At 44.6% G+C, this 18,233-nt stretch overlaps 1 protein-coding gene across 1 annotated transcript in view; it reads left to right on the top strand.

The window, feature by feature from the left end:
- LOC140394962 (thimet oligopeptidase-like) overlaps positions 1–13,328 on the top strand; it is a 37,971-nt gene extending 24,643 nt beyond the window's left edge. The window contains exons 7-12 of the mRNA XM_072482199.1: positions 948–1,314; positions 5,882–6,083; positions 6,886–7,072; positions 7,272–7,406; positions 8,525–8,661; positions 12,108–13,328. Coding sequence (XP_072338300.1) covers positions 948–1,314; positions 5,882–6,083; positions 6,886–7,072; positions 7,272–7,406; positions 8,525–8,661; positions 12,108–12,272 — 1,193 coding nt within the window. The 3' untranslated portion in view covers positions 12,273–13,328. The remainder of the gene's footprint in view (positions 1–947; positions 1,315–5,881; positions 6,084–6,885; positions 7,073–7,271; positions 7,407–8,524; positions 8,662–12,107) is intronic.
- The last annotated feature ends 4,905 nt before the right edge of the window (positions 13,329–18,233 follow it).

Raw genomic sequence — 18,233 nt, 5'->3', positions numbered from 1 at the left:
TGTCTTATCGCCTTGAGGATCTACATTTGACACCAACCCTGTCTGATAGGGTGAAAGGCTCTGCATTCTGATAGCTAAAAGGGCTCTTCATAAAAGTAACGTTCACAGTCTGATTCCATTTTTAGTGGGTCTGATACGGTGTCATGTAAGGACAGTATTAGATTAGACTCTGTTGCATCCTGAAACAAAATTGCCTGCCTGCAATCTGGACTGTTATACAAGTTGGCTTGAATGAGAAAAAAAATAATTTTAACCATTCATCTGGCGAAATGGGATAAGAGTGCTCCCAAACATAGGAATTCACTTACTGCCCCATTCCCACCTGCTGCCATTTTGGTTGGGGTTAGTCCATTGAAACCTGGTTTAGGTGGCCTGCCCAGCAGTCTAGATAATCTTTATTGTCACAAGTAGGCTTACATTAACACTGCACTGAAGTTACTGTGAAAAGCCCCTAGGTGCCACATTCCGGTGCTTGTTCGGGTACACAGAGGGAGAGTTCAGAATGTCCAATTCACCTAACAAGCACGTCTATTGGGACTTGTGGGAGGAAACCGGAGCACCCGGAGGAAACCCACGCAGACACTGGGCGAAGATGCAGACTCCGCACAGACAGTGACCCAAGCCCGAAATCGAACCTGGGACTCTGGTGCTGTGATGCAATAGTGCTAACCACTGTGCTACCATGCCCACCCATACTGTTCTGCTGCAAGCTGCTCCTTTAAGAACATAGTTTTGAAATTTTTAGTTTGGTTGATTTCCTTTTAATTCTTGTGGGCCAGAAGATGTTCTAAACCACCTCCTCCCCATCCTCACTGCCGTTCCTGACCAATGCACACTGCAACAGTCACTCATGGATCACTGGGAATAAAGTTTGGGACTCATAGGGATGATCTGCACCCAATTGGGAACAATATCAGTACTTCTAAACCTTTCAAATTCATTTTTAGATGAGCTAGCGCGGAAGCTGAAACCACTTGGTGACGAGGAGAGGGCGATTATCTTAGACCTGAAGAAGGAAGAATGTGAGAAGCGAGGGCTGGATTTTGATAACATTATAAATGCCTGGGATCTGCGCTACTACATGAACCAGGTGGAGGAGTTGAAGTACTCAGTGGATCAAAATCTGCTGAAGGAATATTTTCCGATGGAAATTGTAACCTCTGGCTTGCTGGAAATCTACCAGGAACTGCTGGGATTGACCTTTCAACTCATTGAGAATGTGCCTGTGTGGCATGAGGATGTAAAACTGTATTCTGTGAAAGACACAGCAACTGGACAGTTGATGGGACAATTCTATTTAGATTTATATCCAAGGTGATTTCTTAATCTATTGAGGAGGAATATAATTGGTCAAAAACAGATAGCCTTGCATCAAGTTACAATTCATTAAGGCGGTCCTGTAATTAAAATGTCTTGCCCATTGTGAAACTGAGCAATATGGACTAGAAAGTCCCATGTTTGTACCCTGGTGATTACTGAGTTAGCTGATGCCAACTTAGTCAGTAGATAAGACAACATAATTAGTCTCCGTGTCTCTAAACTAGGAGGAGGAAAACTGAATCAGTGGGGCTCCTGTTTCTGATTAGTACTCAGTGACTCATTGGACGTCTTGCGTGGATGTGAATGAAGAATTTTTATGGCATCTCAAACATCCCAAAGCACTTCACATACAATAAATTACTGTTGAAGTGCAATCACTGTTTTGTGAGCAAAAGTGTTAGCTATTTCTGCACCGTTGTAGAATCAAACTGGCACAGCACAAAGAGGCCATTCAACCATCAAGTCTGCCAGATCTTTCGAAGAAGAGTTCAGTTAGTCCCACAACCCCCTCTCTTTTCCATAAACCTGAAACATATTTCCTTCAAATATCCATCCTGTTACCTTTTGAAAACTATTCCCAACCCTGTAACCATCAAACGCCAGATTCTAACCACTCATTGAGTTGAAAAGCTTTTCCTCGTGCAGCCTCTGTTTTGTCACTCACCTTGAATCTGTGCCCTCGGGTCATCAGCCCTATAGCCTTTCTCTTTACTAAATCTTTCACGATTTAAAAAAAAAAAAGCACTGCTGCAAGTACTTGTACTTATCTCAAATTGTAAATAATGTGGGTGGAGACAGTTTTTATCTTGTCTCTTTTCCGTACCAAAGCCAATCAATTGAACTTGCAAATAGCAAATTAGATGAACGACAAGTTTATTTTTCTTCTGGGTGGTTTTGGTTGAAGGTAGCTAGTTGACTGGGATCCCACAGCAGACATACAGACTGTCCAGGAGAACTATGTATAGTACCAGGAGATCTCTTAACAGCAGCTGAACCACTGACACAGGGCGCCATGTTTGAGTTGCGCCAGTACGAATACACCTCTCGCACACCAGTGCTGAGATATCAGCTGGTGTTGTGTGAATCAGACTGAGCTATGAAACCATATTGCCAGCCAGCATTCCTTCTATGTTTATGGATGAAGAGTGGTCATTTCAGTACTGTAGTTTGGCTGCTGGCTTCAAGTAACTAGGAGGAAAATTGCTCTTATGATTTTCAGGGTATGGGAAAAAACAGGGGAATGAAACTAATTAGATAGCTCTTTCAAAACTAAATATTTTCACTCTTTTATTCAAAATTGCTGTTTTTTGGTAGAATAGGCCCTAAACTGAACAAAATAAAAGTGGTCAAAATCTGTCTGGGTATTTCTAAAAAAATTTGCCATATGGATGTGATGGCACTGGCTTCCTAAATTATATTGTTAGAGGAGGGAGAATTTATATTTCATAGAATTTACAGTGCAGAAGGAGGCCTTTCGGCTCATCGAGTCTGTACCGGCTCTTGGAAAGAGCACCCTACCCAAGGTCAACACCTCCACCCTATCCCCATAACCCAGTAACCCACCCGACACTAAGGGCAATTTTGGACACTAAGGGCAATTAAGCATGGCCTATCCACCTAACCTGCACATCTTTGGACTGTGGGAGGAAACCGGAGCACCCGGAGGAAACCCACGCTCAAATGGGGAGGATGTGCAGACTCCGCACAGACAGTGACCCAAGCCGGAATCGAACCTGGGACGCTGTAGCTGTGAAGAAATTGTGCTATCCACAATGCTACCGTGCTGCCCATGTACCTTGTTTGCCACATGTGTACTTCATGGTGGCTTGTGTGTTTTATTTAATATAAATTTAGAGTACCCAATTCATTTTTCCAATTAAGGGGCAAGGGGCAATTTAGTGTGGCCAATCCACCTAGCCTGCACATCTTTTGGGTTGCGGGGCCGAAATGCATGCAAACATGGGGAGAATGTGTAAACTCCACACGGACAGTAACCCAGAGCTGGGATCGAACTTGGGACCTCGGTGCCGTGAGCCAGCTGTGCTAACCACTGCGCCGCCATGCTGCCCTGGCTTTAGTGTTTTTTGATAGAATGTCCAGGACTTTCTCAAATGTAAACTGAAGCTCAAGGGTTGTATTTAAACACCCCACTGCCACCTGAGCTGAGAAATGGGACAGGACCCTGCTCAGGAAGTCAGGAAAACCATACTGCTCTGGTTTCATTTGTCAAGACCCAAGTGGTTTTGTTAAATTATTGAGACATCCAGGCAAATGGTTTTCAGATCACAAAATTGAAAAAAGTGTAGGTTAGGGCAAGGGTACTGAGGAAAGCGAGAGTTGAAACAGTGGCACTATCTCCCAGTCTTCCTTAGACACCGAGATGGTGCCAGAGGATTGGAGAATTGCAATTTTACATCCTGTTCAAAAAGGGGTGCAAGGATAAAGCCGACAACTGCAGACCAATCCGTTTGCCTTCAGTAGTCCAGTAACTTCTGGAAACTATAGTTTGGGACAAACTCAGTAGATAATTAAAGGAAAGCCCAGCATGGGTGCATTGAGAAAATAATGTTCAACTAACTTGCTAAGAGTTTTTTGAGAGGGTAACAGAGAAGGTTGATAAGAGCAACACTGTTGATGTGTATATGGATTCTCAAAGGGTATCTGATGCAGTGCAAACAACAGACAAACAAGTGAAATTCTAGCTCATGGAATAAAAGGGAAAGTATACACTTGTATAGGAAACAGAATAGTGTTAAATGGTTGTTTTTCAGATTTGGAGGCAGGTGTGTAGTGGAGTTCTGGGGTGGGGGGTCAGTGTTGGGACCCTTGCTCTTCCTGATATATATTAATGACCTAGACTGGAGTTCAGGGCATGATTTCAACATTTGCATATGATGTGAAGATTGGAAATGTCAACTGTGATGAGGAGAGTCTTAAACTTTAAAAGGACATAGACATGTTGGTGGATTGGGAGAAAAGTGGCAGATGAAGTTCAGTGTAGAAAAGGGTGAGGTGATTCATTTTGGCAGGAATAATATGGAAAGACCGTATAAAATAAGGGGAGAAACTCGAGATGCAGGAACAGGGACCTCTGTGTATATGTAAATAAGTCATTGAAGATGGCAGAGCATGTTGAGAGAACAGTTAATAAAGCATATAGTATCTTAGACTTCATTAATAGGGGAATTAAGTTACAAGTAAGGAAGTAATGTTGAACATGTATAAGACACGGGTTAAATACTGCATCCAGTTCTGGATGCCATACTTGACGCATTGGAAAAAGGACAGAGGAGATTCACAAGAATGAACCCAGGTACCAAAGTCCCTGTTCTTTGCAGACAGAAAGGACATGTACACACACAATACCTGTTTCAGCGAGAGAAAATAAGTGACAGCCATTCTTGACACATTCCCCAGGACGGTGCCTTGTCCAATCAGGGTTAAGCTGCCTGGTTTAAATTTCAAACCATGCTTGGCAGTAATTATCAGTCACCCTCAACTGGTCATTCTCCATGGCAACCAGTTACCAACCAATCCACATTCTCTTCTCATACAATATACATTGTTGTTTTCCCCTTATACTGCCATTCTTGTAAAGCTTCCTGGTGATTGCAAGATGATAAGCTTCTATGTCTCAGCATTACTCAAGTTCTGTACCACCAAACAACTATTTCATTCAAAATAATTGGCACATGGAGTAAAAGTGATGTGAGGAATCATTTTTCACCCAGAAAGTGGTTGGAGTCTGGAAAAACTTTCCTGAGAGGGTGGGTGGAGGCCTGTTCAATCGAGATATTCAAAAGGGAATTAGATTGCTATCTGAAAAAAAAGAATGTGCAAGGTTAAGACAGGGGAGTGGGACTAGGTAGAGTGCTCTTTTAAAAGAGCTGGTGCAAACTTACACTGTAATGATTCTGTGATCGTATTAGGTTCCAAGTTCTAAATAAATCAGAGCAAGAAATGATGTGCAAGTTCAACTTTCAACATAGTAAAACAACAGGAATTATGCGTGTGTATATATATATATATATATATTATATATATGTGTGTGTATAGATCTGAAAAGTAACAAAAGAGAGATCAGTGAGGCAATGACTAAAGGATAGTATTAAAAAAGGCTTGAGATATTGCAGTAATGCTGAAGTCTTAGTAATATAAACTTAACAGTTTTTTAAATTTAGAGTACCCAATTATTTTTGTTTCCAATCAAGGGGCAATATTAGCATGGCCAATTCACCTATCCTGCACATCTTTGGGTTGTGGGGGTGAAACCCACGCAGACATGGGTAGAATGTGCAAACTCTGCACAGTGACCTGGGGCCGGGATCGAACCCGTGTCCTCAGCACCGTAGGCAGCAGTGCTAACCACTATGCCACCCTGCCGCCCTAATTTAACACACAGTTGATGGAATCCAAGAGTGAAATTCTATTGACGCCTATTGCAAACAAAACCAAATTAAAGTATGACTTTCACAAATTATTTGAGATATTATACGGCCACGGGTACATTTACTAAGTCACCAATAGTAACCACACAGATGTTGATATATTTGTTTTGCAGGGAGGGAAAGTATGGACATGCTGCTTGCTTTGGGCTTCAGCCAGGATGTTTGCAACCTGACGGTACAAGGCAGATCACAGTGGCCGCAATGGTGGCAAACTTCACCAAGCCGACTCCCAGTGCTCCATCCCTACTTCAACATGAGGAGGTTGAGACCTACTTTCACGAGTTTGGTCACGTGATGCATCAGATCTGCTCCCAAGTAAGAACACTGTACCCTCACGACTCTGCCATTATATTTATCAATGTTGTGAAACTGAGGATTTTCTCCCAATTTCCCCCTTCCCGAACCATTTCTCACTGTGCTGCAGGCCTCCAGTCTTTGTACCCAAGTTGTCATTCATCATGAGCTAGACAATATTTATTGATGAGTTATTTTATTTTGGAACATGCAGCTAAACCTGAACCCAATCTCCAATGGTTGCACCTTCGCTTTTCAACAAACAGCAACGGATGATGGTACGGAATGGGACCACTGATTGATTTTCTTTTATTCATACAGTTTTGTTGCCCAACATTCTCTTGTTGCCCTCCAGTTCTTAAGGCTTGAATGTGCAAATGACCTAACCTCCTATTTTGTTTCTTCAGCCAACAGTCTTCAATATAGACCAGGACAGTTAATAACTAATCTTGTAGATCTTGAATGTATTGGGGCTGGTTTATCACAGTGAGCTAAACAGCTGGCTTGTAATGCAGAACAATGGCAGCAGCACGGGTTCAATTCCCGTACCGGCCTCCCCGAACAGGTGCCGGAACAGTAACTTCATTGAAGCCTACTTGTGACAATAAACGATTATTATTATTATTCACTTTAATATTCTGTATCTTTTCATATTTTAGAAAGCCGAGGAGGACCGTGTAAGGTTGACAGGGATTTTGTTATGTTTGAACCCTGTGCCTAGATAATGTCAGGCAGGTTGCAGGATAAGTTCTTTATATCGTTCAGCTGAATTCTGTGTTCCATGAAATGAGTTTGATGCAGTGATCCTGTTATTGTCTGACAGGCTGAGTTTGCCATGTTCAGTGGAACACACGTTGAGAGAGATTTTGTGGAGGCTCCATCTCAGATGTTGGAGAACTGGGTTTGGGAGGAGGATCCTCTACTCCGGATGTCCAAGCACTACAAGGATGGGAGCACAATTCCGAAAGATCTGCTGGAGAAACTCCTTAAATCCAGACTAGCTAACACCGGTAAATATTGGTGCAATTTTTCACATCTGTAGCTATACAGCAAATTTTTAAAAAAATGAATGTAGACTTTTTTTTTTTAAAAGAGAGTTGCATTGCTTTTCAACTTTGCAGGCATTCTGGTCATAGATTTACCGTTTTTTGCACCAATGCTGTGCAAAGGAACATACAAACAATATTTCTCCCTGTCTTTACCCCACAGGTCTTTTTAATTTGCGACAGATTGTTTTGGCCAAGGTTGACCAATCGCTGCACATGTCTACGAACATGGATGTGGATGCTAAGGACGAGTACGCCAGGCTGTGTAAAGAGATAATGGGAGTTCCAGCATCACCAGGTAACCATAAAAAGAAAAAAATATTTTCTGAAAATGAAGGAAAGGTCAGTTAGGGAGGTACAACAACATGGAATAACCATCCAGCTCAGATTAACTGAGACCAATTGCAATGTCCTCACTCCTACTTTGTCTGAGGTGTGCTACCTTAGCATAAACTGGGATTCAAATCTGGAACCTTCCCGGTCTGTATTGTATAGATGAAACTAAAATGTTGCGAATGCTGGAGATATGAAATTTACATAAAAAGAGTAGTTGCAAAAACTCAGCAGGTTTGGCAGCATTTGTGGAGAAAGAAATAGAATATATGTTTTGAGTCTGATATGACTTCTTCAGAACTGTGGGAAGGTGATGTTTTAAGCTGTTGAAAAAGGGGAGCAAAATATGTCAGGGATAGGTAAGAGAGTGGGAAAATTTTGTGTTCAATACTACAAGGAAGAGTCTCTGATCCAGATAAACAATTAACCTTGCGGGCAGCACGGTAGCATTGTGGTGAGCACAATTGCTTCACAGCTCTAGGGTCCCAGGTTCGATTCCCGGCTTGGGTCACTGTCTGTGCGGGGTCTGCACGTTCTCCCCGTGTGTGCGTGGGTTTCCTTCGGGTGCTCCGGTTTCCTCCCACAGTCCAAAGATGTGCGGGGTAGCTGGATTGGCCATGATAAATTGTCCTTGGTGTCCAAAATTGCCCTTAGTGTTGGGTGGGGTTACTGGGTAATGGGGATAGCGTGGAGGTGTGGGCTTGGGTAGGGTGCTCTTTCCACGAGCCGGTGCTGACTCGATGGGCCAAATGGCCTCCTCTGCACTGTAAATTCTATGATTCTATGACATATGCAGCAATGTGTGTGTGTGTAACCTAACAAACCTGTCCAGATCCAACTTATAAAAATGCAATAAAAATAAATGGCACTAAATATTAAATATCATTCACCTGAGGAAGGAGCTGTGCTCCGAAAGTTAGTGATTCGGAACAAACCTGTTGGACTTTAACCTGGTGTTGTAAGACTTCTTACTGTGCCCACCCCAGTCCAACCCCGGCATCTCCACATAATGACTAAATATTAAAACAGTTATTTATTTTAGAAAAACAGATACTTGAGATGATAATGTAATTATATTTTCAGGAACTAATATGCCAGCCACATTTGGTCACCTGGCTGGGGGATATGATGCCCAGTATTATGGTTATCTCTGGAGTGAGGTCTATTCGATGGACATGTTCTACACCCGATTTCGACAAGAGGGCATCATGAGCTCAAAGGTACTGATCAATTTTCACCCAGAGTGAAATAATCACAGTTCAAATCTGTAACCATCTGTTTACAAGGTTGGTTACTAAATAGTGATCGGAAACGGGAACCCTGGCTGATCTTCAGCTTTATAAAATCTTCTCTCCCTAGCTCTGGTCACTGAGGCAGATTAGATTGTCTCTCGCACAGCACAAGTGAACACCCTCAGGAATGGGGGGACAGGACTGTACAGACTTACAGCACAGAAGAAAGCTATTCAGCCCTCATATTTGTGCTGATCCTTTACTAAAACAATCCTCCCATCATCTCTCTCCCCATTGCCTGTATTTTCTTCCAATTTATCCAAAAAGATGTAGGGCGCGATTTAACAGGAGTCACGTTTTGGGTGTGTTGAGCGGGATGTTTCTTGGTGCCTGCAGCGCTGAGAACTACCCCACTATCAAATGGGACCCTTTTTCTTTTTTGGCTACATCGAGGAGTGCCCCACTGAAGCCACACTTACTTTGCTCCTCAGTTCAGGAAGAGATACGGGTGCCATTTCTGAATGCTACCCAATCTCTCAACTCCCCTCCACCCAAAATGACCTGTTAGGGGGATCTCGCGTTCCCCCCCCCCTCATAAGAGGAGGGCACTTCCAGGGCCGGGTAACCTGGCACCTTGGCACATCCAGCCTGGCACCCTGGCAGTCACCCAGACACCCTGGCGATGCCAAGATGCCCAAGAACCACCCTGCGCAGAGCCCAACCACCCAGGGATCTCCCCCATCAGGTGCCATTGCACCTGTTTGTGTCCACGTTTATGTGGACCAGTGTTAAAAGGCACCATGATGAGGTCTCCCAGGCGTGGACGGCGACACTTAACTGCTCATTTAAATATGTAAATCTGGATCTCGCCCAGTGAGGGAGAGAACCGAATCGTGCAAGAACCACTATGACAAAGCATGCTCTAAGAACTAAGTAAACAAATATTTCTTGACTCTCTCCATACTCTACCATTTTAAATTAATGACCCTCATTATTGACTCCCCAGTTGGAATCTTTGCCTATTCACACTTCTAATATCCTTTTTAATTTTAAAAGCTTCTATTCTCATTCTCTGCTAATATAAAATCTTTTGAATATTTTCAATTAAAAAAAACTGCTATTCTCTTTCCTTTTCTCTGTTTACATTCTAAATCTGTAGACTGGTTGCAGTTGATAAACACAATTACATTAAACTTTTGTTCCAATGAAAATCAGTATGTTGCGTAGTATGTTGCACGTGGAATGCGAGTGCCAATTCCAATCTGAACACATTAAAACCAAATGATGATGAGACCTTCCCACCCCATTCCAGGAGGTTATGTTACACTAGGTTTAGCATCATATGAAATATAACTCCACTCTGGTGGCAAGACATTTTTTTTAAAAGTATGTTTATTAAGGTTTTACATTTTTGCAAACAACGCAACAAAATGACACGGGTGACCAAGGTAAAAAACAGCTCAACATATGAATACAGGGCGGCACGGTGGTGCGCGGTTAGCACCGCGCCGAGGACCTGTGTTCAATCCCAGCCCCAGGCAACTGCCCGTGTGGAGTTTGCACATTCTCCCCATGACTGTGTGGGTCTCACCCCCACAACCCAAAGATGTGCAGGTTAGGTGGATTGGCCACGCTAAATTGCCACTTAATTGGATAATAATGCCATTATGTTGCTCGAAAAAGCTGAGGTTAAAACAGGATCAGCGAACACTCGTCAGGATTTCTCCAGGATTCCAACGATCGAAGCACCATCACTTCCACCATCGCTCCGATGCCCAGGCGACAAGACCACATAAGGTCAATGCCCCAACTAACGCAAGGCCTTGATAGCTGGATGCGCTGTGCTACAATCGACACCTAGCCTCCAAATCAAGACTATTAAATTATGGCACGCAATTCTCAAACTCCGATCCCATCAGGATAAACAACACTCCGTGCAACAGGATTTCAACATCTCGAAGGTGAGCCATAACCAGATAAAGTGCTCTTTCGAATATAAGAACTCGCTCATGCTCCTCAACCATTTTCTCATGGATACTTTGCAAATCTTCCAAGTGAGCTCAAATGAATCTGCACCACAGAGCCGAGATCTTCATCCAGAACAATATTCTCAATGGCGGCCAGCATCCCGACGCACAATGCATTGCTGGGGAAAAAGCCCGTTCACCAGCAAAGACACTGCAAGCTGGGCCCTTACTGAGGGGGTCCCAATCAGCCCACAAATGGATCTGGCAGCATTTAGCGTCTGCAGGCGATGTCCCACCTCTGGGAAGATTCTGTCCGCCATGATCAGACAAGGATTCAACTTGGCTCCTCTTCACAAAAAACAATCAGGATTTTCCAGGGACGTTGCCTTTTCATGGGACATATGACTTGCGCAGATATGAAAGGTGCACCGGGTAAAAAAGAAAAAAAGGATTACAAGTTAAGTAGAGCCAGAGCTTGCGAAAACGCAACTGCTTCCGTGCTCCCATCACGTGACTCAACCAAGACAATTTTAAAAAGGCATAGATTTTTGGGATATCAAGGGCAATGTGGATAGAGCGAAAAGTTGTACGAGATAGAAGATCTACCATGATCTCTTTGTTATATAAATTTAGAGTACCCAATTCATTTTTTCCAAATAAGGAGCAATTTAGCGTGGCCAAGCCACCTACCCTGCCCATCTTTTGGGTTGTGGGGGTGAAACCCACGCAAACACAAGGAGAATGTGCAAACTCCACACGGACAACAACCCAGAGCCGGGATGGAACCTGGGATCTCGGCACCGTGAGGCAGCAGTGCTAACCACTGCGCCGCTGTGCTGCCCAGATCTACCATGATCTTACTGAATAGTCTGCTTCTGCTCCTATTTGTTAAGCTCTTTTGTACAGTAAAATTTTTGGCACCTTATAAAATCATAATTTTTTACATTGAGAAAATTCTTATTCCCAACATTAAAAAAGTAGTGCACATACATAGAATGCACAGTATAACAATAGGCTGCTCACCCCAATAGATCCATGCTGGTGTTTATTCTCCATACCACCTCCTCCTGCTCTACTTCATTCAATGGTAATACCCTTCCAATGCTTTCCCCTGCATGTGCTTTTCTAGCTTCCCCTGAAATGCATCTATGTTATTTACCGCCACTACTCCCCATGTGCTAGCAGCCAGAGTCAGCAATTTAACATTGGATTTTCTGGTTGCATCTCAGCTAACATTCCCTGAGACAATATAATCATAGCCAGGACCTGGTTTTCCTTTGTGCTTTCCAGTTACAATACTCCAGAAACAATACTTTTCACTGCATACTAATACATGTGACACTAATAAATCAAATCAGTCAGTTATGAATAAGCTTATAATAAATGAACGTTTAGTGAAAGTAGAACCTGTTCACTTTTAAAAGGATTTCCCTAACTTGCACGTTTTATGCTTGTTGCCCCCTCTAGGTCGGCGTGGATTACCGAAACTTCATTCTTAAACCAGGCGGTTCTCTGGATGCTCAAGAAATGCTGAAAAGTTTCTTGGGGCGTGAACCAAAGCAGGAGGCCTTCCTTCTGAGCAAAGGGCTAATAGTAGATCCGGACAAACAATCCACCCCTTCTGCCTGTTGAGATACTTTATTTCATTTAACATTGTGTGAGCGCTGATCTCCTTCCACTGTGGCACAGGAATCTCTCCTCGTATCACCAATGGGCTGGTCACTGAATGGATTTTTCCAAAAGTTAATTAATCGCATAGCTGCAGCAGGGCAAAAGGTTTACCAGAGCTTCTTGTGGTGCTGGAAACCTTGCTTTTAACCCAAAACTATGTATAATAATCTAGGTGAAATATTTTCTATTGTAATATCTGCATAATCAAGGTGGCAAAATATATCAAATAAGTTATTTTCACACAAATAGACCCTTTGTTGTAAGATGTGGGTGGTGGAATTTCCTTCACTCATGCGCTGCTGGATAGTCTGTGTATGAGGGTATTGAGTGTGGGCAACATTAGGCTTTTGATGCCCTCCAAATTAGGATAGTACCACGACCCATTGTCTATTAGCACATTGGCATGGCTACTTGGGCAGAGGGCAGCAGTTCACGTCCGTAGGAAAAATTGGCATATTTAGAAGAGATGACGGAAATAATTTCCGCATGTTTTAGTAATAAATACTTTACAAAAAATTCTTAATGTCAGTGTGAGCAAATCAATAGCCTAATATTAGAATGTTAATATTCCATTACAGGCACGAAGACTAAGGGAACATTTTTGTGCAAGTGTACTTGTTTTCTACACCTTTTTTCAACCTTCAAGTTTTGCTCCACGATAAAAAGAATATGCAATGTGTATTAATGGAATGGAGTTCAATCATATCACCCTGGTGATTTGAAACCATTGGTAAAATTTCCTGATGGTCTGCTCCAGGTGGTATTGTGCCACATAAACTAGGAACATTCCCAGTCTGACCAGTTACTGATCAGAACTCGAGGAACTGCATTTGGCTTTTGCACCTGGTTTAGGAGGAGGTGGTGGTGTGACAGGAAACTCTGCCACCATCCAGCTCTTGAATGGTATCTAATAACCTGATTTGAAAACCTGATGCATGTGTGATGGGAGGAAAGCCTCTGCCGCCCGTGGAATTGTATCTGAACATGAGAATAAAGGCAAAAAATAGACAAACACAATTGGGTCTAATAGTCCATTATATTCCTTAGTATTTTGGACAGTGTAGGTGTGGGCTAGCTCATTTGTGATTTTCTGTTTTTACAATATGCTTTGAATGCTCGTCAAACTAATTTTTTTTTTTCAATTTGAGGGCGTGACCAATTCACCTACCCTGCCATCTTTGGATTGTGGAGGGCAGCACGGTGGGGCAGTGGGTTAGCACTGCGGCCTCACGGCGCCGAGGTCCCAGGTTCGATCCCGGCTCTAGGTCACAGTCCGTGTGAAGTTTGCACATTCTCCCCGTGTTTGCGTGGATTTCACCCCCACAACACAAAAATGTGTCGGGTAGGTGGATTGGCCACGCTAAATTGCCCTTAATTTAAAAAAATGAATTGGGTACTCTAAATTTATATTTTTAAAAAATAAATAAATGTTTGGATTATGGGGTGAGACCCACGCAAACACTGGGTGAATGTGTAAACTCCACACAGACCTGGAGCCGGGATCAAAGCTGGGTCCTCGTCGCCGTGAGGCAGCAGTGCTAACCACTGCTCCACCCCGTCAAACTAATTTTCAAAGGAAAATTAATTTCAGTCATCAGAAATGACACTGTCCTACATGGGAGGGCATTCCCTAACCTTTTGCCCAGGTTCACAATCTTAAGCTGCGCCTTGTTTCAGGGTCATTTAGGAGCGTCCCAACACATTGGGCAGAATTTAATGCCCTACCCCATAGCTGTTTTTGGGAGGGGGTGGGGATGAAGAGATGGGTGGTGACCAATGCCACGTAGGGAGCACAAGCAACCCCTCGTTCAAAGATAAAGTACCTGACGGAGAGACCCGGTATTTGGAAAAGTTGGGCCTTCCTGCCAACCCCCACCCTCCTGTCATCACTTGCCATTGGCCTGAGATCCAGTGACGATACTGGACCAAGGAAGGCAGCAGCCACCACCATATTAGCGCTGCCATTCAGTAGCACTGGCTGGTAACTCTTGGTGGGCAGGACTCCTGCCCCGGTGATCAAGGATCCTGGGGTAGGTCTGTTGCTTTCCAGTTAAGTGCCTGAGTGGCACTTTGGTGGGCCTTCTCAAAAGAAAAGACAATGTGCTGCTCTTATTGGCTCTCCAGAGGGTGGGCAAGACCCCCACAACCTCCATTAAATACCACCCACTGTTCCAAAATTGAGAAATATTTATAGTCATTCTCACCTGGTGAGTTCCTTATTTCAGATCGGTCAGTCAAATATATTTTCTCATCAGTGAGCACTAGGATAACCATGTCGCCTCAGTGTTTTTTCACAAAAGGAGGGAGCAGCATTAAATCCCAGCTCTGACAACATTGCAAGTCAGATATGCTGCAGATTGAGCCCCAGAGACAAAGTGAGCTGCTCGGGCCAAATGTAGAGGGTACATCTGGAGAACATTATAAGGAAATGGTGGAGGTTTTATGTGCAAACAGTATGTAATATGTAACCAGAGAGAAGTTAATCACAATTAAACAGCATTTTTTTTTTTTTAAAAAGAGTACCCAATTATTTTTTTCCAATTAAGGGGCAATTTAGCGTGGCCAATCCACCTAACCACATCTTTTGGGTTGTGGGGGCGAAACCCATGGAGACATGGGGAGAATGTGCGAACTCCACATGGACAGTGACCCAGGGCCGGGGTTCGAACCCGGGTCCTCAGTGCTGTAGTCCCAATGCTAACCACTGCGCCACCGTGCTGCCCTAATCAGCACAGTCTTGACATATTCTGGGGGTCAGAGGTGCTGCTTAACATCCTCAGTGAGCAGTGCTCATGTTACAGATCAGTGACATGAAATTTGACTGTGAGACACCAAGAGCTGCTCCTAGAGCTCAGAAAACTACAGTGGCACAGTGGTGAAACGCTTAATATTTTAGAACTTGGTCATTTTTTAGGTTTTATTACTTCAAATTTGGAAGAAGTTGTTTCGGGTATTTATATTTTTTTTAAAAATGAATCGAAAGGTACATGGAAAATTCTGTTTGTTGCTTCATCTGAGGAGTGCAGCATTTTGTTTTAAATTAAATTTCAGCATCTGCAATATTTTGCTTTGGAAACCATGGGCAAGATTTACTGGACCCATTCGCCACGGACACAAACTCTGTTATGGCCGGCAAGATTTACAAGCGATGTTCTTGGACCCTCATGACAATTTCCAGGCGTGAACTTTATTTCAATGAATTAGAATACATTTAACAGGTCATTAAATGGCTTGATGCTGTATATTCCGGCAGCATCAGATGCACCTGCCCGCCCCCGCGGGAGTGATGTCACACTGGCGGGAATGGCTACTGGTTGACAAAAACTGATACCAGTCGGGATTACCATACCAGGGGTGCAGAGGAAAAGTCACCATAGACCCAGATGACTATAGGCTGCTTTTCTCCTTTGAGGGGGAGAGCTGACTGATGGCGATTTAACCCGAGGAATCACCACACCTCAGGCAAAAGGGGCAAGGTTGAGAAGGCATAGCCTTCATGAATAACCTCAGTCGGTACGGGAATTGAACCCACACTGCTGGGCTTGCTCACAAACCAGCTGGAAAGCCAAGTGAGCTAAACTGGCCCCTGCATTGACTATAGCCCTGGGTGGTGAGGGACATGACTGGGCCCCTGGCACTGCCAACCTGGAAGTTGGCAAGGCCTCAATGTTTGTGGGGGGGGGGGGGGGCGTGATGGTGGAGCAGCAGTTGTGCATGCATGGCAGAAGGGTAGACACAATGGGAGAGGCGCTCCAATGCCAGCAAGGGTTGGGGGTGGGTCATCTTGACCGCGTTGAATGGGGTTGACAATCTGCGTTGGAGGGTTTGCGGTGTTCCATGTTTACCTGGGGTTCAGATGTTGGGTTGGGTGACCTTTAACCTCACTGAGATGGAGCATCCTTTAAAAACGAAGTGCCATCTGGGAATCCTGCCTTGGTTTAGGCCCTGCCCCCAGCTGGCTGCGTGATCCTCCCCAATGCTTTTTGCCCTTTGATCTGGCAAAAAAACAGTCGCTGTGAAATTAGCGAGTTTCACACTACTTTTCCCATTTGATCGAGCACATGTGCAATTTTTGGAAAATTCTTTCTTAGCCCCTTTCATTGTAACCTCATTGTGTTTGCCCTTGGTTTTGCTGAACTCACTGACTGTTCCACAGGCACTTCCATCCCTTAAAACACCCCAAAGGAGAAACCGTTGTCTTGTGAATCCAGACCAGCATCAGTGGGTTATGCAACTACAGGTACCGTCACAGTTGAACTTGATCTCCAGCACAAAGGACCCGGGTTTGATCCCGGATCTGGGTCACTGTCCATGTGGAGTTTGCACATTCTCCCTGTGTCTGCGTGGGTCTCACCCCCACAACCCAAAGACGGTCAGGGAAGGTGGAATGGCCACGCTAAACTTGTCCCAAGAGGAAAATAATAAAAATGTATTCTAAGTTTATTTTTAAAAACAGTTGAACTTGATATCGTTCTTATCTTGCATACACTCTTTCCAGTGAATGTGGTTTGGTGGCAGACGAGAAAGGACCTTGATTACATTCCTTTCCTTGCCGCAGCACAGTGTGGCCGCAGCCCAGTGCTTGAGATCACTTGAAACACAAAGATAAAATGCAACCCATCTTTGAGATCCGGTTCAAAAGCGTCCACGCCAATGGCCAAAAGGTATACGTGCCCGATTGCAAAAAATCCTTATGGATTTTTCAGTGAAAGTTGTCTGGATTTCAGCATTTGACCAATGAAATGGAAGCGAGGAATTCAGGCAGGGGTGTAAATTTATAGGTGGAGAAGAGTCAGCACGGTAGCACAGTGGGTAGCATTGTTGCTTCATAGCACCTGCGTCCCAGATTCGATTCTTGGCTTGGGTCATTGTCTGCACGTTCTCCCCGTGTCTGCGTGGGTTTCCTCTGGGTTCTCCGGTTTCCTCCCACAAGTCCCGAAAGACGTGCTGTTAGGTAATTTGGACATTCTGGGCGGGATTCTACAATCCTGCGGCAGAGTGCCCACGCCGTCGTAAACGGCGTTGTTTTACGACGGTATGAACGTCGCTCCCATGTCTAATTCTGGCCCCTACTGGGGGCCAGCACTGCGCTGGAGCGGTTCGCGCCACTCCAGCTGCAGATCCCGGCACGAACTGCGCCGCGGGATCCGCACATGCGCAGTGACGCTGGTGCCAACGAGGACATGCGCAGTGGCGTCGGCACCAACGTGTGCATGCGCAGTGGCCTCCTTCAACGCACCGGCCCTGACGCAACATGGTGCAGGGCTACAGGGCACGGAACGTAGGAAAGGAGGCCCTAGCCACAGAGGGCGGCCCGCCGATCGGTGAGTCCCGATCGCGGGCCAGGCCACATTGGACCCCCCAGGTCGCCACCCGACCCTTATACGCCGAGGTCCCACTGACCCAGAGCTGGTTAGAACGGCATCGGCGGGACATCGGCCCATCCAGGCCGGAGAATCACGTGCCGGCGGCGTGGCCCGTTCGTGGGGATTCTCCGGCCTGGCGCAGGGCTGGGAGAATCCCGCCCTCTGAATTCTCCCTGTGTACCCGAACAGGCGCCGAAGTGTGGCGACAATGGGATTTTCACAGTAACTTCATTGCAGCGTTAATGTAAGCCTACTTGTGACAATAAAGATCATTAACGGGGTTGCACAGTGGTTAGCACTGCTGACTACAGCACTGAGGACGTTGGTTCGAATCCTGGCCCTGGGTCACTGTCAGTGTCCAGTTTGCACATTCTCCCAGTGTCTGTGTGGGTCTCATCCCCACAACCCAAAGACGTGCAGGTTATGTGAATTGGTCATGCTAAATTGCCCCTTAATTGGAAAAAAAATTGGGTACTATAAAATGTATTTAAAAAAAGATTAACAAATATTTGTGACAATTTAGACTGCACGAAACATGGTTTGGCCCAAGGGCGAT

The sequence above is a fragment of the Scyliorhinus torazame genome, chromosome 18, assembly GCF_047496885.1.
Source record: "Scyliorhinus torazame isolate Kashiwa2021f chromosome 18, sScyTor2.1, whole genome shotgun sequence".
NCBI lineage: Eukaryota > Metazoa > Chordata > Chondrichthyes > Carcharhiniformes > Scyliorhinidae > Scyliorhinus > Scyliorhinus torazame.
This window is presented reverse-complemented; position numbering and strand designations above follow the sequence as displayed.